Below are 24687 nucleotides of genomic sequence, written 5' to 3'. Positions count from 1 at the left end.
AAGTTTCAGAGGGTTAAGTGTGGTTATGTGGTGCTTCCTGATAAGAGAGTGCTTCTGCTTCCTGATAAGAGATTCCATAGACGGATAAATCCTCGTGATGGAAATCACTGCCTGGCAGTGCTGACACATGGAAGCTGCTGTTCCAGCCCCATGCTAGCACCTCATGTCAACAGGCACAAGAGGGGCACGGGAAGCAGCCGGGAGAAACAGGATGAAGCAGCCTGAGGCAGGAGGCCAGGGCAAGGCCCAGAGCTGGAGGAGAAATAAAAAAACACAACACATGGGCAAAAAATTGTAAAACCAGGTCTTTATTTACAACAGCTAAAGCAAACTGAGATGGCCACCCTCATGAAGACCGGGCTGTTGCAGTGGCCTTTCATCAAGTCGTCCGCTTCTGAACTCAAAGCAGTCTGTCAGTTCCCCCATCGTTCTTCCACACAGAGACACTGCTGGGAGCTGCCACATTTAACAGAGAAGCAGCTGAAGAACCAAAGTCCTTGGTGCCGCCATTCCCGCTCTTCTTCCCCGCACGTTCTTCCTCAGACGTGGCAAATAACCACCCAAACTAGTCCCAGGAGCACTCGGCTGGCATTTTGGCACAGCTGGACAAAGGCCACCACCCCCCGTTTCCAGATCTGGACCCGGCTGAGCCCAAGGGCACGGGAATCTCTGAGTGATTCCAGGACAAGAGCTCAGGAAATCTCTTGCCAGCACGGGCGTGTTGGGCAGGAGGAGGCTGTGAAAGCCGAGGGGGAATGCCTCAGTCCTGCCGAGGGCACAGGAGGACAGGCGAGCCAAAGAAGCGAAGGCTGTGAGCGGTGACAAGCACAACGCCCGGGCACTGGGCACAGAGCGAGACAAGATGGAGGACGCAGCCGGGCAGCCTGGTGCTGGTTGCAGCCGGTTCCAGCTGGTTGCAGCCGGTTGCAGCCAGTTCCAGCTGGTTCCAGCCGGTTCCAGCCGGCTTCCCAACGCTCCCAGGTGCTGCTGCTGCCATGGCGGCTGCTAACGGCCAGGCCAGAGCAGGGAGCGGGCTGAGGCGAGCTGAGGGAAGGGGGCGGCCCCCCGCGCCCTGGGGAGGAACCCGCGCCAAGGCTGGGGTCCGTGGCTCCTGGAGAGCCCAGGGACAGGGCAGGGAGGAGCTGAGAGGGGCAGGGGGCAGCCCTCCAGCCCCGACTCCAGAGGAACTTTCCGGAACTGTCAGCATGCTGCAGCCTGGGCTGTGGCACTGGGGCACAGCCATGACAAGAGATGAGGCAGAGCAGCAGCGGCCGTGTTTCTGGCCTCAGCCTGGGGAGATGCCAACCCTGTGTCCCCCAGAGGGGGTGTGGAGCTGGGCCCTGTCCTTGGGTGATAGCGTGAACGTCAGTCAAAGACTCTCTAAGTCTCAGTTTGGAGTTTTAGGGAGCAGGCATTCTTTACCTGTGGCACAGGACACAGAGAGGATTGCTCCACCTAGCGTGTGCTCCAAATTGTTCACATTTCAGGGGTTATATACAGTTATAACCATTCTTTAGGTTTCCAATTAATAACATAGTCATACTGTTTCCCATAACTCATTAAGCTCTTTAAAGTTCTCTGACACATCCACATTTGTTTCCACTCATGGTCTCTGGGGGTCTCTGGTGGTGGTCAGTATACTTCCTCACCGTGTTCCCTGCTTGAACCCAGTCCTAGTGCATGCTCAGGCCCTGTCCTTCTCTCTGATCGTGTTCTCTCTACTTAGGCCAGCACACTGAGCGTAGTTGGTTACACACGCAAGCACACCTGCACAGCATGACTTTCTCACCTAATCTGCTGACACATCCTGCAGGCTTGGGTCATCTTGCCCTCACTTTGAGAAAGATACAAGTCTCTATTTTCATACAGATGAAGCTGGCTAAGTAATACAAAGTTTCTAAACTCCCTGCTATCCAGCCAAACATAATAAGGTTTCACCTATCGTCTAACGAAGGACTTCAAATCTGATCCGATGGTTCTATCAAGGAAGAGACCGTTTGTCCTGTCAACTCGGTATCATGGGGACAGGTGAGAAGATTGTGGCTTCCATCCAGCTTGCTGGGAGAAAATCACATTTTGTATAAAATGCTAAAGAGTGACAGATGAAGGGGCCCATATTTACCTGCAAAGTCTGATCCTTTTTTTTTTTTGTTTGTTTGTTTTCCATTTTTTTCTGGGTAAGGCTGTGCAGTAGGGAGGATGGGAAAAAAACAATCCAAAACTCTGGAAGTTGGGATTCAGTCTAGTCTTAGGTAAACAGCTCTGCTACATTTCTTTAATTATAGCATAAAAACTTTCTGCCAGTAAGGCATGTTCCTTAGGCTCCAGCTGAAATCTGGACCGCCTGCAGTACAGGATAGTCCCCTGTAGTAGGTACTTGAAGTGCAGAGGGCAAATTCAAAGACTGAATCTTTAGAAAAGAAACTTCAGAATTCTTTAGAAAGAATCTTTAGAAACATAGAAAACGTTTCCTATCTACAAGGACTTCCTCCTTTCTAGAGCCACCATTGCACAAGAAATGGGGTGCACTGTGACTATAGGAATTCATCTCCTTTACGAAGCTCTTTACTCTGTGGATCATACATAACCTACTTTGAGCTGAATGCTAGAAAGCACTGCCAGGTTTGCAGTCCTGTCCTGATTACAGGCCAGTTCTCTCTTGAACTACACTTTGATGAGGGGAAAAGGAGACCATGAACCACTACTTAGCAGCAGCCTCAAGAAATGCTTTTCACCACCTGCCATCTCTGCAGCATCTCCCTCTGCATGGTCAGCAGATGAGTGTCTGTGCATCATGGGGGAGCTGGACCTTCTGCTCCAAGCCCAGCCTTCTCACCACCATGAGTCCAAGGACTTGAGAGAAAAGCACACAAAGCAAGTTGAACCCGAAGAGAGATGTAATTCTTAATTATGCTCCACGTGGCACCTTCTGGAGGCCCAAGTCCCCCTGCCACAGGAAGGGTGAGTGGTAACATTTACAATCACTGAAAGGAGGAAAATTCTTCACAAGGAGCCTGCTGCTCCAACTGGCCTTGGTGAGAATCCCAGGCTGACTGTATGAGGGCTGGAGGCACCACACAGTACCCTGGCTTCTCAGAAGTAAAATGCGTCACTTCCATTAGGGTAGGTCAGTCCTCTCTCTGGGTCATCACCTTTAAAAAATGTCCAAAAAAATCACAGTTCAGCTTCGTTCTGGGAAGCAATGGCCAAAGCAGAAGAATGCTCAGTTACTGAAGGTGCCCGATCATCCTTAGGGGCAACGCTGCTCCCCCCTACTGCCTGGGAAGCAGTTGAAGCAACTGTCAGGCCTGCTCTTCTCCCTCATTGGAAACGTGCCGGTAGCCAGGGGGCTGAGACTGTACGCGAAGAAGTACAATCACGAGGAGGATTATAAGGAGAAGGAGAACAGATCCACACACAGCCAGACCCACAAACAGTCCTGCAAGGGAGAAAATAAGTGGTCACAGTAATTCCAAGCTTTCCCCTTCTGCCACGTCCTGCTCCAGCCTGGGCTCACCTGTCTCTTGCATGCTGCTTGCTACCTGACATTCTTGCTCCCAGTTTTGAGGCACAACAGGATCTGTGAGTTCCAAGAATTTATGCAGGGGACATTTGTGCTGACAGCCAGGGATCGTCAGTGGGAAAGGTTCCTTCCCGCTCTCATTCCGGAAAAACATCTCCACAGAGAAGTCACTGAAAACGAAACACAGCTAGATTTTTTTTTTTCCTCCAGCTCAAGTCACCCCTTCCCAAAAAAAAATCTTAGAGTGCACACCATTTCCTTCAGTCTGGTCACAGTTTTCCTCCTAAGAGTCTGCCACTAGGAGCAAGCTTGCATCCCCCTGGATTGCACCTAGCCTAGGTATCTAACCCTTGAGGTGAAATCACAGCAGACATCTTTACTGCAGCCCTCACCCATCATCCTCTTGGTACAGCTCAAATAAATGACATGAGGCGTATGGTGCTTGAATCTTGTTGTAGACATCTAGAGCCATCTGCAGTGCCACAAGTGTGGTGTCATGCTGAGAAAGAGGGAAAAAAACCAAATCAGTCACCCTCATGAATGTGGCAGGGCAGCTCAGACCATACCAGCAATGGGCAGGGCAGTGCAGAAGGGAAGCCACCTTTGTAACTTCCATTGAAAGAAGGGAAAGGAGCAGTAGTCGGAAAGGTGATCTGTGATGGTGCCAGAGAAGGGGAGGAGGTGAAACACAGCCGTATCTATCCTGCATCGTTCTTTTAAGGATTAATCTCTAGGGAGCAATCTGGGAGATGCTTGACTTTCCAGCCAGCAGGCTGCTGGAAAGGGGGGTGACTCTCTTTAGCTGTACTGCTGAAACATCACGTTGGAGTAGCAGCAACCCATCTACCAAATAAATACAGCAGTGGCTCCCCAAAGACTGCCGGTCTTATCCATGAGCCTAAGCTATACCAGGAACTAAGTGCAGCTTGGGAATTTTCCTCGGGGGCCCCAGAGGAACGATGCCAGGTATTGCATATCCCACCCAGCCAGAGGCAAAGATGCATCTCCTGCTCACTGCACAGACTGGAGAGAAGCCAGAAAGGGTAAAAACCATTAGCAAGCCCCAACCCCAAGTGTGAGGAGGAGGAGATGGAGCAAAGTTCATACCCAACCTCTGACTTACCGCTGAATAGGCAAGAAGTTTCAGGTGCTGGTGAGCAGAGGCATTTGCTGCTTTGGTTAGGTTTTTCCTAATGTGATCCAGCAGGACCCCTGGGGAAAGGGAACAGCCAGTAAGATTCAAAATCTAGGCAGAGCAACACAAAGCTCCTTCCCTACTGCACTCACCGCCTTGCAAACGAGCTTTTTCTACCCGGTGGTGGATTCCAAACAGAAATTCAAAGCCAAAGTCTTTCAGTTGCTTCAACCGGGACATGACATCTGGCGTAACCCATGATGGCAAATCCATTTTGTGTGCTTGCTAGGAAGAGAAAGAGAGTACTCATCTGGAGGCAGCACGGACCACAATCTAATCAGAGAATGGGAGTCAGGGTGTCTGGAGTTGATTTACTGCTGCTGATTTTTTGTATTGTTTAAGTAGGAACCTTGTCTAGTTAGGATTCTGTCCTCACCCTGTCACGCTGCATACAGAGAATACACGTAGTTCATGTCATTCCTTTTAAAATGTTGTTTCAGAAACTAATTGTGAGAAGCATCAAGACTAGAATCTAGGAGCTACTTTTCTGTGAATGCACACCTGGAGCGCAGGGTTAGAGTGTTAGGACAGTACAGTAATCTTGGGGCATTTGGTTTCTGGTTTACCTGCAGCACAATTCCCCAGGAGGCTCTGTGGGCCACTGAAAGATGTTGGAAAAGTTAGCAAGCACTTAGTGTTAGCAGACGTAGTAGTGGGATGCACCACTGACAGAGCCCGGTAATCAAACCTAGAACACACAGAACTGGGAACCAAGAGAAGAATTTGCTTTGCAGCCAACCCTTTACAAGAAAGGATTAGTTATACTGGCAGACAAACAAAAGTTGTGGTTCCCTGGCATTGCTCGGATGGAGCAATTTTGTATGCCACATCCTGTTAAACTGCCAGAAGACGAGTTTGAATATCCTTAAGGGCCCATTCTGCCTCAGCAGTTCACAGAAATTCCCATCAGCAACCTAGGTATTTAGTTAGGTTTTCATTAATTTACAAAGAGAGTAGCTGGAAAGTTCAGGTATTTCTTGGACCTTTTTTTTTTTTTTTTTTTTTTTCCCCATCCAGATGGTAGAGCGAACCTGCTGGCTCAGGTGAGAAAAAACATTCCTCTTCAGGGCACTGTTTGTAAAAGTGAGAAAAAAGGAGGAAGCTCAAAGTGGCCACAGCCATTAGTCAGGCTGAGGGTATAGTTTTTACAGTAACTCTCCCCTTCCTTACTATGGTGTAGTTTCATTTTGGGACAGTGAGCTGTCAGCCAGGTTCTCAGAGATATGATGGCTGTCAGCTGGGCTTCCGGGCCCAATTTGAAGCTCTTTAAGTGAGTCTTGAAAGCGCAGTTTTGAAATTCTTGATCTCTCTGACTAGGAGTTTTTGTTACTGACAGAACTTGCTTCACTGTCACTGTTACAAGATAGGAGATTGGCTTTGTGATACAAAGGGCACATTTACACAGTGCAATGCAGCTCTGGGCTAGAATATTCTCAGGTTGCAGCAACTCAGGCAACTACTTTATGTAGCAAAGTGCAATGCCATGCAGATTTATGCTTTGCATCCCTAGTGTAGTATATACTGCATTACTGTACCATTGCCAGCAATCTCACTACCCTTGCATCTCCATAAGACCAACACGGACAGTGTCAAAAGCAGCACGTCAGTGTCAGGGTTTACACTTTCTTCTATCACTAACCAGTTTGATATTAAAGATCTCTTTAATTTTTTTCATTGTGCTATATGGTTGTACACAAACCTGTGCCACAGCTGTAAGTCTCCTGGATGCACGACCTTTACTTTGGCATTAGCACTGCTAAATCGATTTTTATTTTTAAGCTTTCAGGAGATGTGCTTTCAAGAAAATTCCGTATGAGTTTTGTGCTTTGCCCCAGATAGCAAAACAGTAACGTCTGTCTCTAGAGCCTTTGTCACAGGACCTCATAATAGGTCAAAAAACAAATGTTGGTGAACCCCACTTAACCCGGTGGAGCACTTCTTTAGAGAGGGCATTAACAGAAGCAAAGAAGTGACTGATCCAAATTAACAGAAGCAGAATCAGGAACAGTCCAAATTTAAAACCTCCGATTTGAATCATAAAGTTAGCACTCCTTCAGCTTCCAGAGATCTCATTTCTACCTTACTTAATTCAGAATTGTCCACAGACATCTGAAGATTTCAGATTGTGGTAATTTTCTAGTCTCTTTCAAATGAGGTATTTATTGTGCTATTGGCCTTTTTTCCTGGCTTTGGCATGATATTTAAGCTACAAAGCAGGAGGTTTACATAGCAAAGTGCAAATCCATGCGCATTTATGCGGAAACTTACTTCGCAGAACAGTGTGTCATACACACTCCAGACAGTCTCCAGAGAGACATCCCGAATCCCAGTCTCATTTGCCACCATCTGCAGGAATTGCTGTAGGTATGAACAGAAAGAGAGAGGCCTTCAATTTTCCAGTTTCGTGCTGCATGATATGCACTACATGATATTGTCAGAGCTCTGATTATGTAGAAGTGATATTTTAACTACAGGGCCGCTTTATCTCACACCATCACTTACCAAATTGTCTCTGGTCTTATTTACGTATTCTGCCGAGTGCCGTGTTTCGTTCTGTAGTTGTTCGTACCGTGGGCAGGGGTTCAATGGGAACTTCAGTAGCTGGGCAGAGATGAGAGCAGGTAAGTCACTGGGAATTCCATATGTACAGGATTTAAAACATACAGAATGGTAATGAAACCCCGACCATCTACAGCTTCGAGTTCTGCCCTCTAACATGCTCCAGCCAGCCTGTGTGTGGCCTGGTGCAGCTAATATAGGGAGTGAACAAACACAGCCCCTCAGTTCTCATCTCATTCAGAGAACAAACGAATCTTTGCAAGGCAGGTCCCAGGAGAAGCTCAAAACAATCTGAATCGAGCCTGAAGTAAAGACTTTTGGAGAGGTCAGCACAACATGCCACTTGGGTAGTCAGGATGTATCCTCGGGACTAACTTACCCTTTCCCCGGACTCTGGCACTGTGTGTACGGGGATCGGCTGCCAGGAAATGTTAGGGTTGAACATCTGTTGTCTCTCTGGGGGATACAGGCCTGCCAGATTGGCCTCCGCACTCATCAACGTCCGATCGTAATCTGTGCTGCGGATGAAGATCTGCCAGGACAGGGACAGCGCACCGTTAGTAACGCCACTGTAAGCGGTGCCGCTGGGACGCAGGACAACGCACGTGCTGAGGAACATCGCCACGTGCCCTGCAGCTGCTTGTGGACAACAGGAACTGAAGTGACGGGGCCTGCTGGCGTCAACCTGGACGAAACTTTAAGGATGGATGTGAAAGATGCTTCGCTGTGCAATGCTACAGCAGTCTGTTCTGGGTAAGTGAAATAGCGAGAAGCACTGTGTGGATGTTACAGATAGGAAGAAGGGAGTCTGAAAATAAACGAGTCAGAGAAGAGCAAGACAGAGATGTAGATAACGATGGGCACAGATAGGAAATGCGCCGTATTTACAGAGCAGGACTGGGGCAAACTGCTGTGTTCAGTTCTCTGTTCCAGGAACAAGCTGCTGCTCCTGCAGAAACCCGGCTTCTCCAAGCCTCAGCTTTGCCATCTGAGAAATAATTAATAATAATCTGTGGTCTAAGAAAGAGAAGGGGAGAGCTGAGATATCATTTGATCAGTGTGGGCTCTTGGGATTAATGGGCCAAGACTTACCATTCCAGAGCTCAGAGAGAGAGATCTGAGCCAGAAAGGAAAGAAAAGGGAAAATACTAAAGAGTTCAGAAGGTCAAAATGGCAAAACTTTGCTGTTCCGGTATCTGTGTGCTAAAATCACTGGGAGGAGATTGGGAGAAAATTAGTGCAAAAGAGCAGGAACACGTGTGAAAGAATGCCCTTAACCCCAGCATACTGGATCTGAAACAAGAACTGAAAACCAGAGGAATCAAACAGAATGTCAAGCTTGGGGTTTTAAATGCTAAAAAACCGCCACATATGCTCACCCTGTATAGCATCCCCCATATCTCAAAACTTACCAGTCATGGCAAATAAGTCTGACAATTCCTACCCACTTTTACCTCCCAACTGTGGCCTGAAAACAACTGATCCTGTACATGCTAGACAGGATTGCCTTCATCCTAGGCAAGCTCTGAAAAAAGGAACTATTTTAAAAGATAAGCATCTAATTTTACAAGTGTCATAAAAAAAAACACACAACAGTTAAGCCCTGGGCATATTTGCTTTCTTCAGCACCTTTTGCCACGGCTCCAGCTTGTCGCTGAGTCAGGTGACAGATGGTCACACAGTGTCAACCAGAGGCAACGCTTCTCATAAGAGAGCTTGCTCAACTCAAGCTGGTATGGGCTTGGTTAGCGGAACTGTTCCTGTTTGCATATGCCACGGTTTGTTTTTCCTTCTCAGCCAAGGGAAGAGAAACAGCTTCAGCTGGCAAAAGCTTTGTAAGAGCGAAGTACGTTTGGAAAGGAACTACTGAGGAGGGTTAAAGGATCCACGTTTGAGCTGACACTGGAAGTTTTGTTGAAGCAGCAGACGACAAAGAGGGGGTGTGATCCGAACCACGTCCAGCTGTGTACTTCCTGGGGAGCCCACAGAGGCGGCAAACAGGACAGACAACCCTACAGGGCTCTCAGTTTGCCTCGTTTGGCCGACCACCCGAGGCAGAGCCGGATGAAATAAGCACTCACCTCCTGCCGCCGGTACGCGGCGCCCAGGAAGCCTCGGTAGCGCCGCCGCAGGGCCTGGCCCAGCTCCCACTGCTGCCGCATCCCCACCTGCAACGGCAGCGGCGTTACCCTGAGCCCCGCTCCCCCTCCCCGGGCCCGCTTCGCGCTGCCCGCACCCACCTGCGTCAGCTGCCCGAAGCCCTGCGGCCAGGCGGCCTCCTGGAAGGGGTCCCGCGGGTAGGCCTTGATGGGCGAGCGGTCCCCGTGCCGGTACACCTGCGGGCGGCGGGCGGTCAGAGCAAGCCCCGCTCCCCGTCCCCTCCCCTCCCCTCCTCTCCTCTCCTCTCCCTCCCCTCACCAGCGTCACGAAGCGGAGGCTGCGGGGCCGGGCGGGCTGCAGGCACAGCGCCAGGAGCAGCAGCAGCGCGGCGCCCGCCCTGCACCCGCAGCACCCCCTCCAGCAGCCCCGCAGCGCCTCAGCCGCCATCGCGCTCCCCCCCCTCCGTCCACCCCGGGCCCGCCCGGCGCTGCCTCCGCCTCCCCTCAGCACTGCGCGCGCGCGGCCTGCCCGGGGCCCGGCTGAGGCGGCGCCCGGCCGGGCCGGTGGCGGCCCTGAGGCGGCGGGCAGGGCCCTGCGCCCCTCACAGCGGCCGCGTGAGGTAAGGGGGCGACCGCGGTGCCCTAAGCGGGCTGAGGGGGGCTCTCCCGGCTGCCATCCCTTCGGAGCTGCGTGGGTGCTGTGTTATTTGTGGTATAAAGGGGGCTGTGTCCGCGCCCGCTGCGTGCAGCGGCCAAGGTTCAGCTGGGCGGAACGGTTTGTTTAATCCGCTTGCGCCTGGATGCTGCATGGACCGGAGGATATTTCGTCTTTCTTGGGAAGGGTCGCCTTGCTGTGTGTTTTTCTAGCCTTCCTGCCCGGTAAGAAGTTATTCGCGGATGAGGAGCGGGTGTTGTTCGCAGCAGGCGCCCACCTACTTGGTTGTGGTATTTTGTATTGGTTTTGCTTCTCTTTTCTGATCTGAGAAAGCTGGCAGGAAACCGGTGATGAAGCAGAGGTTTGAGCGCCGCTGGGGCCGGAGCAGGCGTCAGGCAGAAGTTTGGGTCAGAGCTGTGATGTAAAGGCAGTGCCGGGCGAGCTCGCCTTGACCCCAGCCCCTAACTGGTAATTTGCACGTCGGGCCAGCTCTCCCAGCTCCAACCGATGCGGAAAGAAAAGGATTGGTCACGGCCTCAATTACCAGTCACCGCACGCTGCCCCGTACCGTGCCGGGGAGCGATCCGGCCCCTTTTACAGAAGGGGCTCCTCGTCCTTGAGCGAGGTCTCTGAGGTCTCGCCCGCCCTGAGCCATCGGCCACACGAGCGCATGGCGTGGCTGCAAGCCACCGCCTTGCCTTCAGCTCGGAGCCACGCGTGTGGAACCGACTTCGGTTCAGCTGTTTGCTGGCACAAACCCCAGCTTTCGTTTTGCTCCCGGCCTCCCGCAGCACTCGGGGTGGATTTTGCACCGGGGGCTTGCTCTGGTGGGCACCGAGCCCCCACTTCCCTGAGTGGGCGGCTGCTGGGTGGAGTGGGGCGAGGCGGGGCGAGACATGCGTGGCGTGGGCGGCCGGGTCGGAGCGGCAGGCCAGCAGCACCGGTAACTTTCCTCCCAGGGCTGGGGAGGCGCTGGAAGGTGCTGGAAGGATACGGGGCCCCAGCAGCGCAGGAAGGAGCCATTCGCCCACTGGGATCACAGAGCAGAGAGGGCTCTGCTTTGGGACAGCGCTGGAAAAGGTTTCCCCCCTCTGAGCGGATGGGGCAGGAGGTGGGAAGGGTCGGGTGATTGTGGCTGTTGCTGTGTGCCCAGAGAGCCCCGAGCTCTGCTGGAGGTGCTGCGGAGTGCAGGATGGGGAGGTGTTTGCTTGTTTTGTGCCTGCTCGTCGCCTGTCCTCGTCTGTGCTGCTCTGCTCAGCGTTTTGCTGTCCCCTTCACCTGCCGCGTCCTGTCAGCCTGCATCGCGAGCGTTCCGGGGCACAGGCTCACCTGCAGGGCCATCGGTTCACACTGCACCATGAGAGGGTGACTGGGCTTCTGCTGGGGGTGATTTCTCTGTGTGCCATTTCGTTGCCACATGTTGTGCTGAGGTCCGGAGATGTGCAGCAACAGGTATTTCGTTACAGCACAACAAACCTCGGATCGCTGCTGAGAGATACTTTCCACCACAGATTTCCCACCCCCCTGCCTTTTTTTATTTATTTTTTTTTTTCCCCTAAAGGCACCATTGGGCTCCTCACTGCAAAGCTGCTTCTGCGGGAGTCTCCAGCCCTGACTCACATTCGTGACTAACCGTTTGGATCACTGTGTGTCAGCCAGTTCCTGGCTATGACTGCAGGTTATGTTTGCAGGGAAGACAAACCTCTGAGCTCTGCTGCTCGTCCTGAGGAACATAGAGCATCTGCTGCTCCCTGGGTGTCTGGGAGAAGACTGTACATGAGGGCAGGCAGAAAAAGGAAAAGCTGTTTGCTCCTTCCCCTAGCGAGTAGTGGTCTCCCCTTCTAATTAAGAGAGCGGATTTGGCTTGAGAATTCCAGCCGTGTGTTGCTGAGCTCCGCCTTCCCTCCTTTGGGCTGTGGGAAGAGGGCATTGGAGACAGTACGCGTTGTGCCAGGGCAGGATGGAGTTTGGCCTTGCCACAGTTCTCTGCCACCACACCTGCAACGTGCTCACCAGAAGGTTCCTCCTGCTGCAAGGCCTGAGAGCAGGCTGCCCGGCTTCCCGGCCTAATCCCTTGTCGAAATCTGGCGTGGAGCTTAGTGTTTCTTTCTCCTGTGTTTACACATGTGTGTTCTTCTTTGCAGAAGGAGGCCAGCAAAATAGCTGGGAGAATAAACCTGAGGCAGAGTGTGGAGAGTGTGGAGCTGCTCAGGAGCTCTGTGGCTCCTCGAGGAACCCCGCAGCTGTTTGTGTAGTGAAGAACAGCAGCAGAAGTATTGTAGCAGGGCCTAGTTATATATAAATTGCCTAATCCAAAAAAAGAAAAAAGCAAAAACTAACAAACAGGAAACTTTATCACTGACTTGTTGCATCCTGGCCATGTGCCTTGGGTTACCCTTGTCGCTGGGGAGCAGTTATTGCTGCACAAGTGCAGCTTGCTGCCTCATCCCCATCTCACACCTGTAGGGAGAGTGGCGTTTCCAGCGCTGCTATCTCTGTTCAGAGAAGTTTTTCAGGAAGGGTGCTTTCTCTAGGAATAGCCCTTAGGACTCTCAGAGCGCTCATTCTTTGGTACAGAGAAGGATGAATGCTCTGCTGTCTTTAGACTTGCGATCCGGTCTTTAGAAGTGGGGATGGTCTCAGACCACAAAAGTTGCATCTTTTCTAATTAGATCTGGTATGTGAGCATCTGGCTATCAGCAAGGACTTTTTTCAAAATGTCAAGCTTTGATTTTAAGGCCTTTAGCTGTCGCTGTTTTCCAGAAGTCATGTTCCCAGGGAAGAATATAGAATATAAGGTGCCTTGTCTTGAACGTGTTGAAGGGCGATCCTGCTTGCTGCTCTGGAAGCAGCTGCTGTCAAAGTCTCATTGCCACAGCTCTGTGAGTCTTTGTATATGGAATAGGAAAACTTGTCAGATTGATGTAACCCCCAACAATAAGACCTGCAGATCTGACAATCTTGGAGAAAAGCAACTGTTTCAGAATTGAGGTGAAACTTAACATGTGAGGATATTTTGTTTCACTGGGGAAAATTGCTCTGCTACAGAGTGTTACTGTGTGTTCCTCGCCGCATGATAATTCAGGAAGGCAGAATCGCATCCTCCTTGCTGTGGAAACCGTCTCTGTGGGAAGGAGCCTCATCTTGGGAGGGAATTCAGGGGAGTGCTTCCTGCAGTCAGGCACAGTTCTGCATCTAGGCCACAAACAGGTTCAACTTGGTCATGCTTCTGCTTCTGCTCGTATGTAAGTACAATGTTTGACCCAGCATTTCCACGGCGGTTATGGCAGCTGGCAAGCTGTATTGGAACGAGCTTTGGTTTGACTGATGGGTATGATATTGTTAAATTAGATCAGGCTTTACGTGTTCTGGCATTCATTTCTCTGTTAAAAGTTCTAGCCCCCCTGTGTGGTGGTGGCCATCTGTGACTTGCTGCTTAAGACAAAATATCTTTTTTCTCCAATTTTTGGAGCACGGACGAACTCCTCGCTGGTGTCCTCGCTAACAAGGAGGCATCCTGGGAGCCAGCGTGGCTTGCAGTTTTAGACCTGGAGATCTCAAAACCAGATTTCCTGTAAGGTAAAATCACTCGCTTTATGGAGCATCCAAAAGAAAATGTTAAGGTGATAGCAGCCTCATTTCGTAACGTGAGTTGAAATCTACACTGCCAAGCTTTTAAGTGTCTTATCTGGGGAGGGCAAAGGCTGATTCAGGTAGTGCACATAGGAGGGCAGAGTGAAAACCTGTCCTTTGTGTTTAAGGGAAGGGGGGGGGAAATACGTGTTTATTAGTGTGAAGTTGATGGTGAAATGGAGAGAACGATGTTAGAGAATTAGAAATCTAATTCTTGTTTTGATCAGACCAAAGCCATTGTCTGTAGGATTAAGCGGGAGAACGGGGATGGGAGGATTGAAGGGCTTTCAAAGCCATGCTGCAGAGCCAAGCTGAATTATACCTCTCTGGGATGTAAATAAAAGATGTTTGGTGAGTATTGCACTGGTTGCTAAAGCAGGTGACTGACAAGAGAGTAGGTGTTCCCTGGCATATTAGGTTCTGTAGTTTATTTAAAGGTTTAGAAATATATATGGGTAAATAAACTTGTACAATTTCTTGAAATGAATGGGGCAGAGGAGTTGCATCCTCTCCCTCTCTGGGGAGAGGGGCCCTCTTGGCCAGCTGTGAAACAAACAAGGCTGAGTGGTTTAAAGCCAGGCTTCCAACTTGCTGCTTTCAAATCTCGGTGGGTGATTTAAGTTATTCACGTAAGCCTGGTTTTGCGTTTGGTGTTTTCCTAAAAGGAAGGTACCTTCTAATTGGCAAAGCTAATTTATTAATATTTCTTGCTAAGCAGGATGATAGTGTATACATGCATCCGCGTTATGCTATTATATCACAGTAAATGTTTACATTAGAAAATAGTCACTTGGATTTACTGGATGAGTAATTCCTTTCCTTATGATTTGTGCAAAACTGCATTTGAATAAAAAGGTCAAATTAAAAACATGCAAAACTAAATATTTTATAACTAGACTATAATCAAGGGCTCGATACCGAAGAGAAAATATGCTTGCTGGAGTGTGTTGTTGTTGAAACTGTTTTAGTGTAACAAGGCAGTGTTATCTGTACTCAGCAAAACGAACTGGTTGTTTTTGGTCATTGTGTCCTTCCAGATCTTAGAGTGAGCATAACTCATCCTCCCTTGTGTTGTTTTTATTCAGAGATTAGAAGAGAGAAAACATCTCCCCCCTCTTTTATGCTTCCCTCCCCCAGCGTTCAGTGAACTGAACTAATTTAATAATCGAATTGATGAAACTAATCTTTCTGTCCTTTTTCCACCAGTACTTCAGTGGACTCTGGTTCCGTGGCCTTAAGAACTTCTTCAAGTTTAGGAATCACGTTCTTTAAGCATTCCACTGCAACCGTGTGCTCTCTCTGCTTGGAGAGCATTCCTGCTTTTGTTGTAATGATTGTTTTAGGCTTTATCATAATTTCTCATTGTCTCAGAAAATAAATTTACTGAGTGTAAGCTTTGACCAATGCGTGTAAATTCCTACTTAAACAGAAATGTTTGGAATTTAAGCAGTCTATTTAGGGCCCTTATGAAACGAGGGCAAAGAGGTAGGCTTCTGAAACAACTCTGTGGTGTGTCTCGGTTGCCAGGGCCATGCATGCAGAAATGTGCCAGTCCCCAAAGGACTCCACATGCTACGGCAGTGACTTTTCCTGGACGTTGTTCCATTGTCACGTTGTCAGGTAACGCACATGTAGTGGCTCCTTGAGCACCCACGGGGAATGTTTGCGGGCACTTGACGGTGCACTGCAAGAGCCTTTGAGGCTTGCCCTGGTGGCTCTTGCCTTGACTTGCATCCACACACGGAGCCCTCGCCAGCGTGCTGCAGCTTGCAGGAGTGCTGCCACTGAGGCAGGGCAGCTCGCCCAGCTGCATGCTCGGGAAGCTGAAGGAGAATTTGTCGTCCTGCCTCCCAGTATCGACTTGGCCATTCTGCTCTTCTGCTCATCAACTGCTTCCCAACTCCTCTGTGGGAGAGGAACAGTTTTCTGGTCTCGGTGGAAGGGCAAGGAAGAAATGTGACAGATGGCTCCTGTGTTTGCAGTTGGTGAGGGAAACGTTCCTGGGCATCAGCAGGTGTGGGCAGGAAGCCCTAGGGCTGTGATTCAAGGTCCGTGTAGCGCATGGGCAGGCGAAGTTGCGCTGGTGAAAGGTGTCGGATTCCTTTAGTGAGGGAAGAGGGAACTCGAGTTGTGAGGAGTCTTTTCAAATGTAACATACAGATGAGCTTAGGTCATGCGGTGTAGCTCCTGTTATCTAAGCGTGTCTGAGAAGAAGGGGATTAACTTGCTGGGTTACATGGGACTGAAGAAAAATTTTCCCTCGGTCTGTAGAAAGCTGCCAAGTTGCTATTTGTTTTTCTTCAAGTAGCACAGGTGTGGTGAATGCAGAAGCCTTTTCCTGAAGAAAACGTGATTTTTCTCTCTATTACCAGCACTATTTTCCTATCATGCTTCTTCTAACAGCAGTTTGGGCACGAAGAGGTAAAACCAAGGAGAGCCTGGAGACTTTGTCCTGCCTCACTTCGGTATCAACTCCAACTGGTACTGCCTGATACTTGCTCTGGGTGGTGCCTTCTGCAGTGTCCCAGAATCAGCGGCCATCCCCACCCTCCTCCCTTGGTGCAAGGAGCAGAAGAAGAAGGCCAGCCACCTGCTGGCTCAGCCCCGCTGCCTGCTCGTACACGTGCTCACGCTTTCCAGAACTGAACTTGGCTCTGCAGCTATTCCTGACCGGCTGGGTGGTAGGAGCTCGCTGACCTGTGCAATGTTTGCTTGCTTGCTTCATACAGCCCCTGCCAGGGCATTAAGCTGGGCAGAACCGCTGGCTTGTGTTTTTTTCCGTGGGTTGCTTGTGAATTCTGCCATTGGCTTCCTCCTCCTCCTCCTCCTCCTCGTGGCAAGATTGCGCAGGAGCTGGGAACGGAGTGGGCTCCGTGCAGTATGTTCCTTATGACAAACCCTGACAATCTCATGGTTACGTTCTGCTTTTTTCAACCTGTTTGGGGCTGTAAAAAAGCATCGGGCTGTTAGCACCTCGGCCCTTTTGTGCTTCGTTAGGGCTCTTTCTGGATGGAGATCACCTGCAGGACCGGGGGCTGCTGTGCCGGCCGGTGGGTGTGCCGCCCGCGCGGCCATTTCACTGGCTGCTGTTTGAGTCCCGGACTCTGTCCGGCTCTGGACTGTTTTCCAGCTGAGCATTTGTGGTGATGTCAGGCCGTGTGAGAAGGGAACATGACTTGGCAGGACAAAGTCTGCAGAAAGTTCAGCTCCACATTTGGCCAAGAGCCTCGGAGGGAATGAGATCCACACACACACACACACACACACACACACACACATTCTGCCGCTCAGGCTGTCACACGCCCTCTCACATGCTCCCTTCCTGTCACACGGATCCTCTTTCTCTCATTTTCAGGCCTTTAACCCTTCCCTTGTAGCTTTCACTCTCTGGATTTATTTAAAAAGGAAAATAATTCCCTCCCTTATCCTGCTGATGTCGTACCTTGGAAGTGTTCAGCAGAAATGACCCCCAAAGCAAAAATAGCCCGTGCAGACCAGGGCCTGGAATAGTGAAGTCAAAAGCAGGGCAAGTTTGCCTTATGACAGAGCCCGTAATGGTCTTTTCTTCTGACCTGCACCCTGCTGCGATGCCAGTCTTTACTGTGTTTCTTGGCACTACTTCTCCTCTCTTTCCCTGCTCGGCTGCAGTCTTCTTGCTGATGTAGGTTTGGGTGCGTAGATCTGCTGTGGGGTGGGAGGCCCTGCCTCTCCTCTCTCCTTTTTTCAAAAGCAGTGGTAGCAAAACTTGCCAAAACGCATCGCAGGTAATGGATGAGTGGGGAATAAGCCAACATGTGGAACGGTCAAGCTTTCTTTGAAGCAATTTAGACCCGGTCCCAGTGTCTGTTTTATATGGGTATTTCTGTAGCGCTGTCGTTTCTTCCTGCCCTCTGTGCTACATCTAGGGATGAGATTTCTATGAATGGGAAACGCTGCTTTTCCCCTACTGCCCTTAAGGGAATCTAAATGATTTTCCTGCCTGTTTTGCAATCCAGTACTGTATTTCTGTTTTGCCTGTGAGCGGTAGTATTTGTTTTGATAGATGCTTTTAGGTGGGACGGTGCTTGGATACTAAGTGCTGTACAGATACTCCATAAAAAGGCTGTTTCCCAGAAACACTCCTGTTCCGGTTACGGCGGTGTGCAGCGTGCTGATGGAAGTGCTCTTGGGGTGGGAGGAAAGGAGGAAATCAGAACGATGAACAAACAACTGCGCCATTAACAGCCCGCTCCTTTATTCCCGTCTTCCCTCTCTTGCCTCATGTTCTTTTATTTCGTATCTGCTAGAGGATGGAGAGCAGTGTCAAAGAGAGTGTGGGCTGGGTAAGAGCCTGCGAGCTGAGTGCTTTTAAGTTTTCTTTCAGGCTTTGCTGTGATTCATCTTACAGCTTTGGGAACTTCTCCTTCGTCCTCTTGTCTTGCTGGTAAAACGTTGCTGCTGTTTCTTACTGCTGTTATCTGCTCTAGCAGCAGTTCAGTGCTGACAGCGGACTGGGCCATGTTCCTGCTCAGAGCACTTTGGGATGCTGATGTTGAGGAGATGGGCTGAGACAAGCTGGCAAGCTGAGCAGGTTTCCCTTTAATGCTGCTAGCTGCTAAAGGCATTTGGTTAGAATAGGCATGGGCAGTCAGATGGTATTCCCTGACCTCATAGGGTTTTGCAGAGATTAAATTATTTTTAAGGAAACAACCAGGTAAGCAGTATGTTCTGTTATTATTTATCATTATTGCTTTCTGCATGCAGAAAAAGGCCAACTTCTCTAGCCATAATTTCTTTGATCCTCTTACTGGCTGGGGACTGGGTTTAGTCCTTTTCCCTGACGTCCTCTATCAGGTTGTTACTTTAGGTAGTCATCCTTGTTGTTTGTTCTTGTGTTGTTTTATTTCTTAGTTCTGATCTCTCTCCAGTTTGGAGTCAGCATTGGGATAACATCCCAAATCCCTCAGACTTGTGTTCCCTGTAGCAGAGGTCTAACCTCTGTGGGGTTGGGGGTCATAAAGACTCCGAGGTAGAGTTTTGTTCTGCTCTCTGCAATATGGTGCCAATGCAGTGCTCCACACTGGCTGGAGAGACAGATTTCTTTCACTCTTATTTTTTTCACTTCAGTGCAAGCCCCATTTAAGAAAACAAACAAAAAAAAACACGATCAGGCTTTTTGAACCTAGCTAGTTGTTGCCATTACCTCTGATCTAGATGACGCTGGGTATTTCCTGTCTTTTTTTGGGCCACGTTCTCTGACAAGGCTGAGGAAACTACATCTTGAAGCTGTTACTTGAAAACTTTAAAGAGTGGCTGGCTGTTAGGTTTGGGGTAGCTATTGCAGAACAAGGTACTGGCGGCTGTATAAAGCTGGAGAGAGAATCCAGAGACAGCAGACGCTCCGGATGTGTTTTCTGTGCTGCCATGCAGTGGCATTTAGAAGGGAACTGAGGTGAGATCTGTTCTCGTTTCCAGCCTTCAGTAGGATGTGATGAACTGTTGTTGCACGTGGGATGCGTAAGAGCAGGTCAGCAGCAGAAATAGCGAGCTGCAAACAGCTCAGTGTTGGTTTCCCACAGCAGGGTCTTGCTGCTTAGCAGATAATTTAATTGGAGGAAGTTTCCTAGGTTGCTTGAATACTTTCCACGTATGATTTCATTTATTTATTGATTTTGTCTGGTGGTGTGGGTAAAAGTACAGAAGAATTATGCTAGCTGTTGCATGTGTCCTAGGAAGAAAAACAAAGCAAAATTGCCATTGGTGTAGATATGCTTAGGGGAAAAAAAAGACTTGCTGCTAGCTTAATTTGCATGGGGAAATTGTGAGTGGCACTGGTGGAAGAAAGCTGCTGCTCTTATAAAGAGAATTTCCATAGGGAGAACTTGCTGTTACTGCTGGTGCTAACAACCATTCGTACGGACGGGGCAGCAGCCTGGATCCCCTCCTTGCCCTTCTTCCCGAGGAGCAGCAGGGAGCTGCCCTTTGCTCCCGTGATAGCAGGAGGGGGCAGCTGCTCGGCTTCGTGCGCTCCATCCTCCTGGGAGGAGCGCAGAGGCGATTTTTCCTGTTTGAAGCTTCTGTCAAAGCCTCAGTCGTGCTTCCTGCCATCTGAAGGTCGATGCTGATAGCGGCGTCAAACTGTCATTAGACTGTTGGAGCTGGATTTGCAGCCAGATGCTGAGGATTACTGCAGTTCAGCCCCGAACGGCAAGTTCTGCTCCTGTTCTCCCCCACAGGTGCCGCACAAGTCGATGGTGCTCCAGGTGGCAGGGCTCTGCCCGCTCCTCACGTTGGGGCACCAGTCCCCAGCTCACCTGGCTGCACAGAGCTGGGGATAAATGGCTTGGCACTTTGCCATAACCCAGTGCGTGCTCTAGTTTTTGCTATTTGGGGGATGGTTCTAGTCTAGGTTAGCCAGAAGCTTGAAAGCTGAGGTGGCGGTGACAGTAGAAAGCCTGGGAGGAGTGGAAGGGATGAGCTTTGTTACCCAGGCCTGGCTGGTGCTGTTTGCCAGAGTTCAAGGAAACTTGTGTCAATGGCCTTTAGGGGAATTTCATGTCAGCAAGGTGGACACACCAGGCCTGATAGCACTTGTTATTCATTTCCAGGTAATTAACCAGAAAATAGTCCATCCTTTCTAACCAGCATCTGTCTTCTCTCTCCCTTTCTGCCTCTTACTCTCCTCCTTTGTCACAGGGACTGCTGCCTCGGTGCAAACAGGAAGAGAGGCGCGAGCTCCCTGTGCTCGGTGTGAATGAACGGCAGTAACCTCCCTTCTCCTCTCAGCTGCGGGATCAAGGGCATCTGGCTGTGGGGTGGGAGGAAGCAGAAAGGCACGGCCCACTTCAGGATCTTACCCACCCTGAAAACAGACACGGTGTAACTCTTTTCCCCTAGCTCCTTGTGTTGACACGGCACGCTTTGATCAGGCAGAAACCAAGAGGTGAAGACGAGGGCAAAACCCAAACCTCAGCCTTTGACAGGCAAGGAATAATGAGAGATAGGTAACGAGAGAGGGGAGGGAGCATCTCCTGCTGGATGAGGCGTGAACGGAAGAGCTGACTTCTTGCAAAACGATTGCTGTTGGGGTGAGAAGCTCTTTTGCAGAACTTGTAAGTTCTTGGGCGTTCTTGCAGTCAGCACATTCTGTCGTCTTCTCAGGGACAGTTTGTGAAGCTCTGTTCCCAAATTGCCCTGTGTGGGAAAGAAACACATACTGTGTTGTGAAGACACAGTGAATTTGGTTTTTGATGCAGAACAGAGCAGAAGTGCTTGGGACTGATTCTGCTCCGAATTAGGGTGTTCTGTTTGGTTGTACATTTGTGGCTTAGGACCCTAATTCACTTTTCTAACCAATTTGCAAAAAAAACCCCACAATTTTCACTGGAGAAAGATTTCTCTTTTGCTTCACTCCCGTTTTCTTTTTTCCCTGAGGTGGGTGGAACTGGCTTCCAATTTCTGCTGCTGCAATCGTTTGCTTATAGAGGCATATTCTGTACGGCAGGAGCATCTAAGTCACGTTGGATACAGATTGATAAATGTCTGCAGAAATATTTGCATTGTTGTAATAAAAAGTCTGATTTTGGAAGGAAAATTAGCAAGTCTGCCCTCCAGTCTTGGGGAGCTAAACACAGCGTTAGGAGGTTTGCCTGTAAGAGCCTGACCATCCCTTCCTTGTCAAGCCTATGAGGAATAGGTGGAATCCGTCTTTCAGAATAATCCCTCCCGTCCTGCTGTACACCATCATTAGACCTTCCTGCTTCTCTTCCCTGTACTCTTTCGACCAAGTGACACACAGAAATATTTTAGTCTGTCTGGTTGTTAGTCACTTTGGCTGTTGCCCTCTGAATACTGCCACGGCATCCATAGCTGAGCAGGTTAGGAGACATCTCGCTGTGTGCTGAGACCAGACTGAAGCCAGGGGTGGAGACACAGCCCAGAGGAAGGCTTCACCATGAGAGCCGGGTGCTGCAGCGAGAACTGAAGCGAATTCAGGGATGCACCACTTCAAAGGGAGACAAATGCTGTAAGCAAAGCTCACGCCACACGTCAGCAAAGTCACAGGTAGTAAGGAAGCTGGTCAGCAGCAGGAGTCAGAGCCAAGGTAAGAGGATGGGGGCTCTCAGACTCAGAGCCAGAGGGGCAGAGGTGGGAATAAGACTGTATCACTGGGGACAGGAGACCTAAGTGTAGCAGGCTGCACGGTTAGGAGCAGCTGGTAGGACCAGAGGTGGCAGCAGCTTGTGAGGCTCACAGGCAGGTGCCACGCACTTGGGCAACTTGTAGCAGTCAGCTGAAGCTTAGCTTGGTCGCGAATTGAAGCAATCACGAGGCAGCAGCTTTCTTACCAGGATCGTCAAGACTGATGGTGGCTTGTGGACTCCTTCCAGTCTGTGGATGTCTTCGTGCTTCTGTGGCATCAAAATGGATAATGCAATTTCAGCCGGGGTCGCTGCAATTCTCTGTGGAGAGGGCTCTTACAGCTGGGGCCCAGCTAGTTTCTTTTTCCTCAGAGTCACGGTACAGCTCTTTGCCTTATTTGTAAACATAATGTTCAGAACTACTCCTTATGCTATCCGGTTGCACTGCTTTACATGCCTTGCATTTTCATGTTTTCTCCCATTGACAATCCAGTTGATTTTTTTTTTCATGTTTTTCACACAGAATCTTACTTTATTCTCAACATGACAGATTTGCATAGATTTCTTCTTCTGCTCTGAAAGGTACAAGTGGCTCTTTCCACTTTTTACAAAGCGAAACCTGTTATATATGTACTTCTGACCCTCCTATGGACCTCTTAGTTGTGTCGGTACTTCTTGAGAAATGCAGTGTTGCAGAGGAATGAGCTAGGATGTTTCTTCTTTTGTTTCTCTGGGCCAACTGCAAGGTACTGCCGTGTTCTTTGGGGAATTCTGTGAAAATGCTCTGGCTGCCACACCAGAGGAGGGATAGGAAGAGCGTTAGGTTAGTCCTTATGAAAGAATTGGAACAGCAGTGTCTCCTGGGGGGCTTTGTTCCCTGCTAGTGCTGTAGGGTCCGTGAAATGTCAGTCTTTTTTTCCCTCAGCCATTTATATCTGCAGCCAACTTTTGGTACCAAAGATAGCACCAGTGGTGTACACACTGTGCATTTAGATTTCAGCAGAGACCGTTAAGCATTGTTTTGACCCAGCTCTTAGGGGTAGTTCCAGAATGGGTGCCAGCACTCCTCTTGCATGTCACAATGCATTTAGAAGCCCAAATGCCAAATTAGATCCCTGTTTTAAGTACCTGTGAAGGATAAACCTTCCTATCAGACACAGTAGTTCACCAACAGCCTGCTTTTTTAGGCCCCCTCCAAAAAAACCCAGTCCTGCTGCCACGCAGGTGTGTGACACACGAGCACAGTCATGTTAACACAAGGATATAAATGCAAGGTCTCTTCTGCTGATGCTGACGTGCTGCAGAGAGCGCACTTGTGATTCATTTTGGAACTGAAACCTAACCATTTATTTTTTTCTTGGCAGAAGGCTGTAGGATTTTGTAACTTACCAGGACTCTGACCAGTAACTCTTCTTTTGAAAGATACCAGAGGCTTGCGCAAACTTCCTAAAAAGCTACCGTTTCATCGGAGCTTCCAGTGCTTGGAGGTAAAAGGCTTGTTGTGCTATTCCTCCCATTATTCCTGCGCTCCACAGTACAGGTTCTCTGGAGATGCACTTGCATCTGGTCTGCTTCCTGGCTCTTAAACTTCTCCCAGAAAGCACCAGACAAGAAATGGCAAGGAGAGGACAGACGTTTTTAGCAGGAGTCGCAATAACTGCACCTGGCTCACTTGGTTTCTTTACCCATGTGCTGTGCTGCTCAGAGCCTTTACCTTTTATCCTTTATTTACCCTGTATGACTATGGGACAGAAATGAGGCATATTCTGCAGCTTTGTGGCTGTTGATGACAGGCCAGGTCAAAGACTTCCAGAAGAGTGCATAAATGCTTTAGCTGGGCTTGGAAGAAGACTTTCAGCTGAGCATATGGGTTGAGACAAGGCTGTTGCTGGAGGAAGTAATGAAGGTTTCTGGCAGTTAACATGAAGTGCAAGAGCCAGGGCTGCCACCTCTGGTCTTTGTTACAGAATTTTCTGTTGCAGGAGCACTGGTGTTGAAACCACTGGTCTCAGAGTTGTTCAGTTGTCTCAGAAAAGGAAGAAAGAGGAAAGAAATGGAGTAGGGAGAACCTGGTGGCAACACATTTCAGAGGTGTTTAGTGTCTTGTTTGAGATGTGAATGGCAAGGGCTGGTAGAGAATTGTTTCCATCAGCCTTTCATCTGTATGGGCTTCCTTGCTGGAGTATGTTCACTAGGTTTCTCTGCCCTGGATGCTGTGTTAGAGAGAAGCGATTGCCCCATCTTCTGTCACTTGGCCAGTCCTGGCTTCTAAAACTAACAAAGCTGAGACAGACGGTGGGAGGCAGCACAGCAGATGATGTCAGGAAGGCTCTGTTCCCTTTTGCAATTAGAGCTTGCATTACCCTTCTTTATCTCAAGTTGAAGTGGTGGTGCAAATTGGGAGATACGAACCTCTAATAACGTGGCTGTTAGTACAGAACTCAAGGGTTTTAGTCATTTGGAAACTATTCTTGTATATTTCTACAAAAACTGACTTGCTGGCCTAATCATACAGCCTCTCATATATATGTGTGCCTGTGTGGAAAATGCTGATTTAGTTTTCTTTACCTAGCCCCACCAGCGTGCTGCTGTTTGCAGTTCGGTCAGTTTTCCACAGCCTGTTACTGCAGCTACGAAACTAAAAAATGCTGGCTCGTAGGAGAGGCTTCTCATCTGCCCTGCTCCTGTCTGGCCTGTTCCGCTGGGGGAGGGCTAGGGAAGCTGGTGCAGGAGGTAGGAGCATGTGGGCTGGTTTCGCAGCACGAAGATAGTGGCTGATAGGCCTTGCCCCTTGCCGTGTCCTGGGTGTGCACGCAGCTTTATACTCCCCTCCCTGGTGCTAACTGCAGACTAGTCAGACATCGCCAGGAAGTCTGCAGTCTTGTGGTTGTGTGTATGTTTTT

General features: G+C 49.5%; 2 protein-coding genes across 9 annotated transcripts in view; one reads left to right on the top strand and one right to left on the bottom strand.

Moving 5' to 3' along the window:
* Positions 1-284: 284 nt before the first annotated feature.
* Positions 285-9968, bottom strand: ACP2 (acid phosphatase 2, lysosomal). Its single transcript, XM_082761334.1, has 11 exons — positions 9696-9968; positions 9518-9613; positions 9359-9445; positions 7657-7809; positions 7221-7319; positions 6987-7076; positions 4811-4943; positions 4647-4735; positions 3916-4022; positions 3518-3693; positions 285-3439 (listed from the first exon to the last, which is right to left on the bottom strand). The coding sequence occupies exons 1-11, from the start codon at positions 9822-9824 to the stop codon at positions 3303-3305; spliced, it is 1296 nt and encodes a 431-aa protein (XP_082617460.1). The 5' UTR covers positions 9825-9968; the 3' UTR covers positions 285-3302.
* NR1H3 (nuclear receptor subfamily 1 group H member 3) overlaps positions 9860-24687 on the top strand; it is a 29826-nt gene continuing 14998 nt past the window's right edge. Inside the window, exons 1-2 of one of the 8 annotated variants that reach the window (XM_082761336.1) lie at positions 9885-9996; positions 20340-20731. The gene's annotated coding sequence lies outside the window, so the exon portion shown is untranslated. The other 7 variants (XM_082761335.1, XM_082761342.1, XM_082761337.1 and 4 more) reach the window with 7 other exon arrangements.

Source organism: Aythya marila (assembly GCF_965140915.1).
Source record: "Aythya marila genome assembly, chromosome: 5".
NCBI lineage: Eukaryota > Metazoa > Chordata > Aves > Anseriformes > Anatidae > Aythya > Aythya marila.
The sequence above is the reverse complement of the archived record's forward strand: the minus strand, read 5'-3'. Positions and strand labels throughout refer to the sequence as shown.